The 13,919-nt window shown below is 31.4% G+C and overlaps 1 protein-coding gene across 1 annotated transcript in view; it reads left to right on the forward strand.

Annotated features, from left to right (window-relative positions):
• The first annotated feature begins 5,008 nt into the window (after positions 1-5,008).
• LOC139503945 (uncharacterized) overlaps positions 5,009-13,919 on the forward strand; it is a 39,257-nt gene continuing 30,346 nt past the window's right edge. Inside the window, exon 1 of the mRNA XM_071293985.1 lies at positions 5,009-5,217. Coding sequence (XP_071150086.1) covers positions 5,112-5,217 — 106 coding nt within the window. The 5' untranslated portion in view covers positions 5,009-5,111. The remainder of the gene's footprint in view (positions 5,218-13,919) is intronic.

The raw sequence follows: 13,919 nt of genomic DNA on the forward strand, positions 1-13,919 counted from the left end.
TCCTATTTTTTTCTTTATAAATGAAAATGTACTTATATCCACACGATATCGTCCCCTCGTATCTACTGCATTCAAGCTACCTTATATGCAGGTAGTTTATGGGAGCAACCATTTAACTTCAAAAGGGGGAGGGTAATGGTTTTTTTTCTTAGTAATAAAATTTATTTTCACGCTATGCACGACACAATTTATTTGTTTTTTATCAACGCGATTTTCAATCAGTTTTTTCTTCTTCAAAATTTAGCATTATAAGACCTGTATCAGTTGAATTTGCATTCAAAATATTTTCTTTTGTTATCTGCTTGGTCAGAATATTTTTTTCATCATACTGGGGATCAAAATATTTTGTTTAGAAAGACTGTGAACATGCTGCATTTTCTGTGCTAGACAACTAGACCATACTTGCATTTTGTATTATAAAAACTGAAGCTGCTTTAATGTTTACTAACGAAAAAATATGTATCGTTTGACTTGATTTTATGTTATTTGTGTTATTTTGAAATTTTAAGGTTATTGTCATGCCAAATAGAGCCATGTTTTTGATTTGGGTTATCCCCCGTTGGCCAATCACAACATATTATACACGTGTTGTATAAATTTGTATTATTATACGCATAATGTTAGATCCATAATGGAAAAAAAGACGACGAAAAGTTATGGACCATTATATTGTTGTATTTCTATTTATCATATGAGATTTGCGGCAGCTTTTCTCTTCAGTGAAAACATTTAAGTCTATGCTTTAATCTTCATTGAAAAAATACATATTCTCAATTCTAAAGCAAATGCGATTTGCACATTTAGTTTAAATCATTCGTTCAAGAAACTTTTTGAGTTATCTAATTGCACATTTAACATCGCAATATATTCAACGCTGCTTTGTAGTTATACCGTAAAACTGAAATTAAGTAAAAGAATAATAAATAAAATCTATGCATGGGTCAAATAATCTAAGTAAAATATAGATCTCTGATTTCGTTAGACTACGGTATACTACATACATGTATGTAGTATACGAAATCAGAGATCTATATTTTAATTCATATGTAGTAAAACGAAATCAGAGATCTATATTTTAATTCATATGTAGTATAACGGAATCGGAGATCTATAATTTAATTCATATGTAGTATAACGAAATCGAAGATCTATAATTTAATTCATATGTAGTATAACGAAATCAGAGATCTATATTTTAATTCATATGTAGTAAAACCAAATCAGAGATCTATATTTTAATTCATATGTAGTATAACGAAATCAGAGATCTATATTTTAATTCATATGTAGTATAACGGAATCGGAGATCTATAATTTAATTCATATGTAGTGTAACGGAATCGGAGATCTATAATTTAATTCATATGTAGTATAACGAAATCGAAGATCTATAATTTAATTCATATGTAGTATAACGAAATCAGAGATCTATATTTTAATTCATATGTAGTATAACGAAATCGAAGATCTATAATTTAATTCATATGTAGTATAACGAAATCAGAGATCTATATTTTAATTCATATGTAGTATAACGGAATCGGAGATCTATAATTTAATTCATATGTAGTATAACGGAATCGGAGATCTATAATTTAATTCATATGTAGTATAACGAAATCAGAGATCTATATTTTAATTCATATGTAGTATAACGGAATCGGAGATCTATAATTTAATTCATATGTAGTATAACAAAATCAGAGATCTATAATTTAATTCATATGTAGTATAACGAAATCAGAGATCTATATTTTAATTAATATGTAGTATAACGGAATCGGAGATCTATAATTTAATTAGATTGTGGGTCAAACAGATGAACATTTATTTTTCTACAACAATGCAGTATATTTCTCCCAGTTTACTTCTTCTTTTATGATTTTTTTTGTAAATTACACCAATATGGGTCAAACGAAATCGCAAAATATAACAACATTATCTGATACAACCATAATGCAGAACATATATAGTTTTTTATAATGGTAATATATTGAATGCATAAGTAAAGCGATGTGGTATCATTACAAATAAGACAACTATCCACCACAATTCGAATTCAGTGGATGTAATAAAATATATGCAACTGTACGACCTTCAACAATGAGAACAACGCATATCGTAAAGTCGGCTATAAAAGACACGGACATGAACAATGTAAAAAAAAATACGAGAAAACCAACGGCTTGATTCATAGCAAAACAAATCACGTTAAACAAATATGACAGACATGAACCAACGACAAAATCTGAACTACAGGCTCCTGACTTTTGGCAAGCAAAAATTTGACGGGGTAAACAGGTGTGAGAGCACTCAACCCTTCCTAACATTGGAAAGTTGGTGTAACTAAAAGAACAAACTACCCAAATCCGTAGCATTTAGTTCAACTCAAAAGATCGGTATGAGAGGGGAAATACATATAAACAGAAATAAACAAAGCACCGATATCACGGTATATATGTTACAGGGAATTTGTAAAATCAGGGATTTTGTAAAATCACTGGACTAATCAGTGATTGCGTACAATCACTAAAAGCTTCAGTGGTTTTGTAAAATTGTTCGGGATTTTACAAAGTCACTGAAAGTAGAGCTAGGGATTTTGTAAAATCCCTGATTACAATAAAGTATAACATGCTATTATATAGATTAGACCGTTGGTTTTCCCGTTTGAATAGTTTTACACTAGTATTTTTGGGGCCCTTTATAGCTTTTTGTTCGGTGTGAGCCAAGGCTCCGTGTTGAAGGCCGTACATTGACCTATAACGGTTAACTTTTATGAATTGTTATTTGGATGGAGAGTTGTCTCATTGGCACTCACACCACATCTTCCTATATCTATTAGAAATGTGTTGTTCTTAATATAAAAATAGACCAAATGAATGATCCCTAATGATTTGGAAATATATTTGTTTAATAAACACTATGAGGTAGAACTAGTGTTTAATGATAATGACTAAAAGGCAAATAAACGGATAACATACCCTAACCAACTCAATTTCTTATACCTTGCATATGTGTTTTTCTTCTCTAATGACAGCAATCAACCTAATGTTCCATTTTTTATATTTTTTTTCTACAGTAATTATACAGAAAACTATAATAACCAGTTAACTTTCTTTCAAACAAGGTAGTGATCAGAGCTTGTTTTGTCTTCTTTCTTTGGCTCATTGACAAAATATTCCAAAATGTTTATCATATTTTCCCTGGTTCCATATGTTGCACTTGAATTTTACCTTAATTATTTGAAGTAACTTTTGTGTGTATGTTTGCTCTTGATTTCACGACATCTGTGCCTGAGCCATTGTTCTGCAGTATGTCAGTTGGTTTGTGCATGAAAACCGCCCACTTAATATTAAAATAAAGACTAGAGTAACCTCAAACTTATTGAGTGTTACTGTTGTAGTCTTTTTCATAGGAATTTTTAATAAAAATGAATGAATGAATTTTACAAATTCTCTGAATTTAACCAGTGAATCTGTAAAAAAGATCTTAATTATTTCAGGGATTTTATAAAATCACTAATCAGTTCAGTGATTTTACAAATTCCCTGAAATTTCAGTGATTTTACAAAATCCCTGATAATATAACAAATTCCCTGGAACATATATATATATATAACGTGACGGTACCCAAATTGCACCTATTTTGACAGTTTTTTCACCTACGTTTTTTTATGATCAAGAAAAAAATGTCCATACCGTATTTATTTTGTAGCCCTATCCTTCTTTATTGTATAGGTACACCAATTTAATTTTAAATCCATATTGAGTCATAAAAAATTGGGTTTGAATCAACCTCCAAACTATCCATGATTCTGTAATGAGGAGTACCCAAATTGCATCCATGCTTAAATTCACATCGTCAAAAGTCTAATAACCGAGCTTTTGTTTAATTTCTTCAAATATTTTGAACAATTGGATATTAGTCCATGCTTACTCTTCATATTTTACGAAATGGATACTTATAATATATTGTATGTGCTAATTTTAAAAAGATGACGTTTTGATGACGTCGCATGGTGACGTTTTTCGTACATTTTGCTTTTTCAGTAAACTGTCCATCTGTTGATAAATACTGTGAACGTTTTGTGTATATCTAAATATGTTTACCTATGTTGAAAGACGTGCATAGTATCAAATCATAAAAATACAAATTGTTTAGTCTCTAGGAAATCTTGTAAGATTTCCGTTGCTATTTTTTTCTAAATAGGTGCAATTTGGGTACTCGGTGCAATTTGGGTACCCTTACGTTATATATATATATACGTACATGTACTTGTAGTTACTGAAAGCTAGCTTAAAGACAATTAAATCTTATATAAAATATATAATTAGAAAAATCTTATTCGCTTATAGACAAAAGTATCAAGCAGTACAAAGACTGTGTATCACACCTCAGTCATTTTTTACAGTTTTATAAAGAAACCAAATGATGTCGAAAGTTCAGATTGATTTAAAAGTAGCTTTAGCTTGAAAAGTAGTCAATATTTTGTAATTACCAGGTTTTATATTATTGATTTTAATCTATAATTTAAAGATAGGTATTATAATCAACAAAAGATAGGTGTTAATTGAGCAAAGGAATTACATGTGTGTACTCATTGTCGTATCATTTCTACTTACTATCATGACTATAAATAAATTATGATTTCCATATAATAATAGATTATTTCTCAATCAGTAATATATGTATGTTTATCCTTCCTAATAAGGTTCGGTGGTATATGTCCGGGTATTATTGAGAATAATATCTGCTAGCTATGAAAACAACACACAGATATTTCGATCACGAAATGCTATGAATCAGATAAACATTGATTCATTCGTATGCGTACTCTAAATCACGAAATCACGATTTTTCAAAAGACGGCCGTCTAACTAATCCTAACTACTATACAATACCACGGTCCAATAATCAAATTCTAAAAAAAATCTGTCATTTAAATATAATTTTCTATTTCAAACAATCGATGTACGAATGTACTGAGAGGGATTTTTCTATTATTTATACTGGGTATTTAAATTATGCAAGCATACGACAATTAACAGAACGTAAATATACCGGGTACATACACACACGCACCATTTACTACGCTAAAACGATACCTAAGTATGAATACAACCAAGCGCCATCTGTTTTTGTTATTATTTGTATGGAATATCTCTGGAATATTTACACTTTCGAATATTTTATCACATTTTGGAGAAACAGCTGGAGGTAAGAATTTGCAAAAATTGTATGTTATTCAAGATTGTTACCCCCTATAGAAGAGGGTGAGTCTGGAGTTGATCCGAGTAGAATGATTAGTTATCGTGCAATTTGTTATTCAATTTACCAAATTTGTAGAATTAAAAGCTAGAGCAAAGAATATTCCGAAATTGTACATCAAATTTAAGATTGTTAACCCTTATAGGAGAAGGGGGTTTGGAGATGATCTGGATAACATTATCAGTTTCTATATCGTGCATATGTCCTGAACGTGTAATTTGTCATTTCAATTTTCCGAATACAAGTACTAGTCTATTATATTTAGAATTAGGGATAAATACTTCGAAAAAAGGGGGGGGGGGACGGTGCAGTATAGGAGTTTATAAATCTTAATCAAAAAGCTTTTTTCTTTATTTTCCCACTTGGTAACTACTAAAATGGTCATTCAAATTACGAAATTTTCCTGTTTGTTTTTATTATATTAACAATCAAATAACTATATATATTATTGTTTGTAAGTAGATTATTTTACCATTACGGAAGAAACTGCCTTCTAAGTGTAGACAATGAATAAAAGAAGAGGTGTGGTTTAGTTTCAATAGACAAAACTTAACACGATATCTATAAGCGGAAACATTGCATGCTGTTCAGCAATAGAGATTTATACAATGTATGCTGTTCAGTAACAGGGAAGTGTCAATACCAAACAGGTCAATCTCTTCACATGTTCGCGTGTAGACAAATTTTAAATTTAATTTATTCAACAAAGTGCTACAACCTTCAATTTAGTATTGAATCCTAAACGTAATTACCAGCTATTTTGTTTACATGTCTTCGTTCTCAAAAAATTATCATTACTGTCCTGTAAAAATATTGATTTACATTTTGTACGTATGAAAAGGAGCAGAAAGACTGGCAATTGTAAACATAATTCTATAAATCTTTTTTAAAACTTCTTTAAAATATTATTTTATCTGAAAGGAGCATTTGAACCCCACGCCTTTGTTATATTCCTTTTTAACAGATCTTTAGATAACAAAATTGAGATTTTTATATTTAAATTACTGGATGTGCAGTCATATCAATTATCAACGCAAGCTATACAATAAATCAATGTAGCGAGAAATTCCCGCACCCGGATGCGTCCTTCAACTGGCCCCTAAACAAATATATGCTAGTTCAGTGATAATGAACGCCATACTGATTTCCAAATTGTACACAAGAAACTAAAATTAATATAATACATTTTACAAGACTAACAAAGGCCAGAGGCTCATTTTAACATGGGTAGGCATTATATTTGTTGATATTTTACACTGAGCGTTAGCGAGGTGTAAAATGTTGTGAAATATAATGCCTAACCATGTTAAAATGAGCATAGAGCATGACATGAAGGAATTATTTCGATTCTAATAGGAAAAATACAGTATTTTTATAGGTCGAAGCGTACGAAAATACCGTAAAAATGTTTGGCTGTTCGCGTTTCCTCCCCGATGAGTCTGTTCATATTTGATAAGTTTAAAAACTACGAGCAGGGTAAAGATATGTTGTTTGATACAAATATCAAATGAAAGTTTATGTTAGCTACTTAAATGTATATATTTTAAAGGATAATTATGGAAACAACGTTAATATAAACAGTAAGTTCGTGCGCATGTGTCAAACATATTTTGTGTTCATTAGAACACGGCTATATTTACAAAGCGTAATAAGGACGTCATATTAGAATATGGTATTTAAAGAAACATATAATATACTGTTAGCGATGAAGGCAGATAATTTCTAAACATACATGTATAAGTTATAACGACCTCCATGATTTACCGATCCATAAAAAGCAAAAGGGTGAATTTGGTGTAGAAACATGCAAAACAATAGTCCTACAGGAGGCAGACTAATGTTGAGGGTACCACTCTCGTTGAGCAGGATGTCCTAAGAAGCAATATATTTAACAAGTATATTGGGACGTCGAATTCAATGTCTCGTTTCGGGAGAGTTGTATGGCATGTTTGCCGTAAAGGAAACTATGCAAAAACTCCTTGGGGAGTCTGTTTATGTTGCACCGAAGGTTTACCTATATACAAATGTAAGTTACCGATAAATTGTCCTACTGGCATATATATCTGCAACACTAATTTTATTTTATATATGATTTCTTTTAAACATAATTATCCTATCTTCTTTTAAATATGATTTATACGGGAGTTGCGTGCACTTGAACCCACGCTTCTATCCTTTGTGCATTTATATTCACAAATCCTTCGTTTGAACAGATTTTTCGATAGAAATATTGAGAAAGTAATTTGATATTTAAATGAGTGTAGGTGGAGTTCAAATTATTAAATTTCCGTCAATGTGCAAACAAATCAATTACAAAATCATACAGTATAATAACTCTGGTAAGTTATTGACATACATGTACGTATTAACAGAAAATAGACTATTCAAGTGGTTAAGGTAGATAATTTATATAAACAGTTTACGTAATAAATTGGTTTCATTAATATAAACCATTTGGAAAACAGGACGCAGTGAGCTACACGTGTATTCTCCTCACGCACTTGTCGTCGTTACATGTTAACTTTTGCGAAAAAATCTTCGCCTGTAGAATTATCGAACCAAATTAACGAAAATTAGCTACAATTGTTCTTGGGTACATCTATATATAGATAATCATGTGTCTGATCAACCAGTCGTCTACCCAACATTATCATTCAAGACTTGCCATCAACTTACACTATAAACTTATAGTTACTCCTCAGACTGACTGTTGTCCTTAAAGTATGATGTTTCATTAATTTTGGACATGTTTGCATTTTAGGCCAAAGCTATATAGTAGATATAATTAAATAGTAAAAAAACCCAAATATATCCAACAAGAAAATATTTGCCAAATAATATATTGACTTGGCTGAAAATGTTTGCCGACCAAATATGGAGTTATTGTACTTAAATGATGATTTATTTTTTTACTCCAATCAACAGTGTCTGTCATAAAACGGCGTTTTAACTCTTTTGCGTTTTGTCAAAAGCTTTAGAAGAATATTGACAGAAACTGAAAACTGCGAAAATTATAGACAAGACAAGATTGTACTAAATTTGTCATCTAAGCTGAAATTTTCTGTACCGACACTTCTAACGATTGTTATTGACCTTGAAGCCTGTTTTTTGAGCGGAATCTTATTATTTATTCATTTAGACAGTTATTAAATAATATTATTATACGTATGAATTTTTAATCAAATTCAGTTATCATTACCTTCTATACATTATCATCATTATTATCATACAAATCTTGAATCCTTGAATTTTTTTTCAAGGAAACATAATGTTGTGTGTGTCGCCTTCTTTTTTTTTTTTTATTAAAAATCACTATTCAGCCAAAACTGCCAGACCGCTCAAGCAATCATAGTCATGTTGCATGCAACATTAAACTTAAACCACATACTTTTTAAGTCATTCACAATGGGAATGTATACATGATTTCACTGTTCGCCACTTTGCTTTGAATCACAGCGTCCATGTACATGTATGTAGTGTAAGAAAAGTAAAGGGACACATAGGTTCATCGGGATTGAACTTTGGCCGACATTGTGTAATACCTTGTCCAAACATTTTTCAAACACTTCATGACAAAAAAAGTAATTTGCTTTGAGCATACATAGCTAAATCAATTTAATGTTTAATGTTATACCATGAAGTGTAAAAGTGTGAAACGAAGTGGAAAATTTTTGTACAATTATGCCAAATATTTCAATTCATTTTGTAAACATTAATGTATTAAATGTTAAAAGCCTGAAAACGGGTGCTTCGTTATTCTTTATTCTCACTTTCGATGGCCACATATTTCTTTTTTCATCTCTGAGATAAGCAAGCAATTATCAAAAAAACACAGGTATACTTGGGCACAGGACAATGTTTGTAGCCTCCCCCCTCCCCCCCCCCCCCCCCCCCCCCCCAGCATCCGTTATTTATTGTTTTCTTTTAATTTCTGTTATTTTCGCATTATTATGTGTTATATACTAGAAATAACATGTATTTTCTATTTGCTATCAATTCTACATAAGAAAATACCTGAGCTAAACATAATTATCCTGTCCCCAAGTACCTATATATAGGAAAAATATTCTAAAAAATTCTAATGCTGCTGCAGGGCAAGTTTGGTTCAATTTTTTTTTTTAGTATAAGTCAAGCTTATTTATAGAAGCCAGTTCCATTTAGCTAATCTCCCAATAGGCCATCTGTGAGTGAGACTGGATAACAACTACAGTGGAGATCAGTTCTAACCTCTCATAAATTCTGTCAGAATCTGTCAGGAGAACTGTTCTAGAACAGTATGTAGAACTGTCAGCCTGACACCTTTTAGTCAGTTCTAGGTTAGAACTGTTCTAGCTAGAACTGATTTGGTCAGTTCTACCTAGAACTGATTTGGACAGTTCTAGCTAGAACTGATCCTGACAGTTCTACCCTAGAACTGATCCTGACAGTTCTAGCTAGAACTGACCAGATATTTGGTCAGTTCTACTTCTAGAACAGTTCTACGGTTAGAATTGATTTCAAATTCTACGGCTAGAATTGATTTATAAATTCTACGGCCAGAATTAATTTATAAATTCTACGGCTAAAATTGATTTATAAATTCTACGGCTAGAATTGATTTATAAGTTTGAAGAAATATTTGTCTTAATATAAAGGTTTCGGCAAAATAGCGATTAATATTATATAGAGTTTTGCTATTTTGCCGGTTTTATTTCAGATTTATAATCGGCAAGAGAACATGTTTAACCTCGCCATATTCTGCATGTATGTGCCTGTTCCAAGTCAGGAGCCTGTTATTCAGTGATTTTCTTTGTTGATGTGTTACATAAATTATTTGTTTTTCTTTCATTTTTTGAACATAAATTAAGCCGTTAATATTGGGGGGGGGGGGGCATTATTATTTCATTTATTTTACATTTGTCATTCGGGGAGTCAGGATGACTCGTTTAACATAACAAAATTATCTGACCTTAATGTAATACGTTATTCCGGCCCAAACCACCAGGGACGGATCCAGCAGTTTAAAAAAAAAAGGGGGGGGTCCAACTAAAATTTATTGTCCTCATTCAAATGCATTGATCTTCCATAAAAAGGGTGCTGTACAGTAATTCAGTTATAATTTTAGGTCAAGAGGGACTGTAATATATACAAGTTATAGCAATATTGGAAAACAATGACCTCAAAATTTTGTATGCATGAATTTATAGTGCCAGCATGTCCTCTTTTTATTCAAAGTATTGAATCCTAAACAAATATCAGTAGTTTTCATACTTCAGACTGAGTCATGTAATAAAATCTTTTGACCGCATCAATCTAAACTGACCTTATTTGCTCTTTCGTTCTGCAAATCTATATAGCTGTACAGTAATTCAGTTATAATTTTAGGTCAAGAGGGACTGTAATATATACAAGTTATAGCAATATTGGAAAACAATGACCTCAAAATTTTGTTCGCATGAATTTATAGCGCCAGCATATCCTCTTTTTATTCAAAGTATTGAATCGTAAACAAATATCAGTAGTTTTCATACTTCAGACTCAGTCGTGTAATAAAATCTTTTGACCACATCAATCTAAACTGACCTTATTTGCTCTTTCTTTCTGCAAATTTATATAGCTGTACAGCAATTCAGTTATAATTTTAGGTCAAGAGGGACTGTAATATATACAAGTTATAGCAATATTGGAAAATAATGACCTCAAAATTTTGTACGCATGAATTTATAGTGCCAGCATGTCCTCTTTTTATTCAAAGTATTGAATCGAAAACAAATATCATTAGTTTTTATACTTCAGACTGAGTCGTGTAATAAAATCTTTTGACCGCATCAATCTAAACTGACCTGATTTGCTCTTTCGTTCTGCAAATCTATATAGCTGTACAGTAATTCAGTTATAATTTTAGGTAAAGAGGGACTGTAATATATACAAGTTATAGCAATATTGGAAAACAATGACCTCAAAATTTTGTACGCATGAATTTATAGTGCCAGCATGTCCTCTTTTTATTCAAAGTATTGAATCGAAAACAAATATCATTAGTTTTTATACTTCAGACTGAGTCGTGTAATAAAATCTTTTGACCGCATCAATCTAAACTGACATACTTTGCTCTTTCGTTCTGCAAATCTATATAGCTGTACAGTAATTCAGTTATAATTTTAGGTCAAGAGGGACTGTAATATACAAGTTATAGCAATATTGGAAAACAATGACCTCAAAATTTTGTTCGCATGAATTTATAGCACCAGCATATCCTCTTTTTATTCAAAGTATTGAATCGTAAACAAATATCAGTAGTTTTCATACTTCAGACTTAGTCGTGTAATAAAATCTTTTGACCGCATCAATCTAAACTGACCTTATTTGCTCTTTCGTTCTGCAAATCTATATAGCTGTACAGTAATTCAGTTATAATTTTAGGTAAAGAGGGACTGTAATATATACAAGTTATAGCAATATTGGAAAACAATGACCTCAAAATTTTGTAGGCATGCATTTATAGTGCCAGCATGTCCTCTTTTTATTCAAAGTATTGAATCGTAAACAAATATCAGTATTTTTCATACTTCAGACCGAGTCGTGTAATAAAATCTTTTGACCGCATCAATCTTAACTGACCATATTTGCTCTTTCTTTCTGCAAATCTATATAGCTGTACAGCAATTCAGTTATAATTTTAGGTCAAGAGGGACTGTAATATACAAGTTACAGCAATATTGGAAAACAATGACCTCAAAATTTTGTTCGCATGAATTTATAGTGCCAGCATGTCCTCTTTTTTTCAAAGTATTGAATCGTAAACAAATATCAGTAGTTTTCATACTTCAGACTGAGTCGTGTAATAAAATCTTTTGACCGCATCAATCTAAACTGACCTTATTTTCTCTTTCTTTCTGCAAATCTATAAAGCTGCACAGTAATTCAGTTCTAATTTTAGGTCAAGAGGGATTGTAATATACAAGTTACAGCAATATTGGAAAACAATGACCTCAAAATTTTGTTCGCATGAATTTATAGTGCCAGCATGTCCTCTTTTTTTCAAAGTATTGAATCGTAAACAAATATCAGTAGTTTTCATACTTCAGACTGAGTTGTATAATAAAATCTTTTGACCGCATCAACCAAAACTGACCATATTTGCTTTTTTTTATGTGAGTCTATATAGTTGAACAGTACTTCAGTTATATTTTTTTTTACTGTAGTATATATATAAATAACTGCAATATTGGAAATTGAACAAACATGACTAACTTATATGTCTATGGGCGCTGATAACACAATAACGACAGAAGACCCGTTACATCCAAACTTAAATTATTAAATAATGAACCATCACAAAAAGTGAATTTTTATTTAGTCAGTAGTTCATGATGGTTTTTTTTAAACAGAACTATTTAAGGGCATCATCCAACACTCACATCACTGATTCATATACTTTATTTTAAAATGAAAAGTACATGTATGAGAAGTTCTCTTCTTGGAAAGGTATACTGACTATACCATGTATACTGTTAATATAATTTGAAGAAGGAAAATGATTGGTTTTGTTTGTAGCCTTACGTCCAGTGGCAAATATTTCATTCATGTTCAGATCGAGTATATTTTTCTGACGTTCCAGACTCCCAGATATTATTCATTATCGTTATGGATAAGTTTGGCAACGAGATAATGCAAATCTGAGACCTCAGTGCAAATCTCAAGGTGCAAATGTACATAGTTTTCTTGCGTTTAACAACACTGTGTTCATTACTATGATATCCCATAATTCATCCACTGTACAATTTTCGTTTGAGCATTTGTCCAAACAGAATCTTAAATCATGAATGTAAATCCCAGGCAAACAAGGTAAATTAAGATTAAATTTACTTGAATTAAATGCAGTTATATTTACGAAGAGACTGTTAAAAACGGGGAACGAAGAAACGTAAACAATGATGTTTCATTTGCAATCTCATAAAAATATTTCTCCGATGAGTTGGATAACCTCCTATCCACTTCGATATTTGTACATGTAAATTTTGATCAGTAAAAAATATAGAAATATCTGCTATTATATATAGTAAAGTAATTGGAACTGATTTTTTCTTCTAAATTCTAAATTGCCCTTTCTGCAGTGACGTCATTTAGAACTGTTCTACAGTCCTGACTGATTTAGTCAGTTCTGCTGACAGTTCTACGGTTAGAACTGATTTGGTCAGTTCTACCTAGAACAGTTTTAGACAGTTCTACCCTAGAACTGATCCTGACAGTTCTACCTAGAACTGATTTAGTCAGTTCTACCTAGAACTGATCCTGACAGTTCTACCTAGAACAGTTCTAGGGTAGAACTGTTCTAGCTAGAACTGTTCTAGGACAGGTTAGAACAGTTCTATGACAGAATATTCTGACAGTTCTAATGAGAGGTTAGAAGTGATCTCCACTGTAGCTCTACTGGTTTACCTATAGTAATCGTTTGTCTTTTGTTGTGTGCTTTCTGTCTAAACGCTGATCGGCGCAGTATCTGAATAATTATTATGTACAGACAAATGTGACATATCTTCCTGCGGACTGTAGATAAAACAAATGACGTAGCTCTGGAATACAAGCTGACTTGTTATTGTTTAATCGCTTGTCTAAATATTTTGCAAACATTTGAAACAATAGCCATTTGCTTGGAGCATATATAAAGC

The sequence above is a fragment of the Mytilus edulis genome, chromosome 14 (genome assembly GCF_963676685.1).
Source record: "Mytilus edulis chromosome 14, xbMytEdul2.2, whole genome shotgun sequence".
Classification (NCBI taxonomy): Eukaryota; Metazoa; Mollusca; class Bivalvia; order Mytilida; family Mytilidae; genus Mytilus; species Mytilus edulis.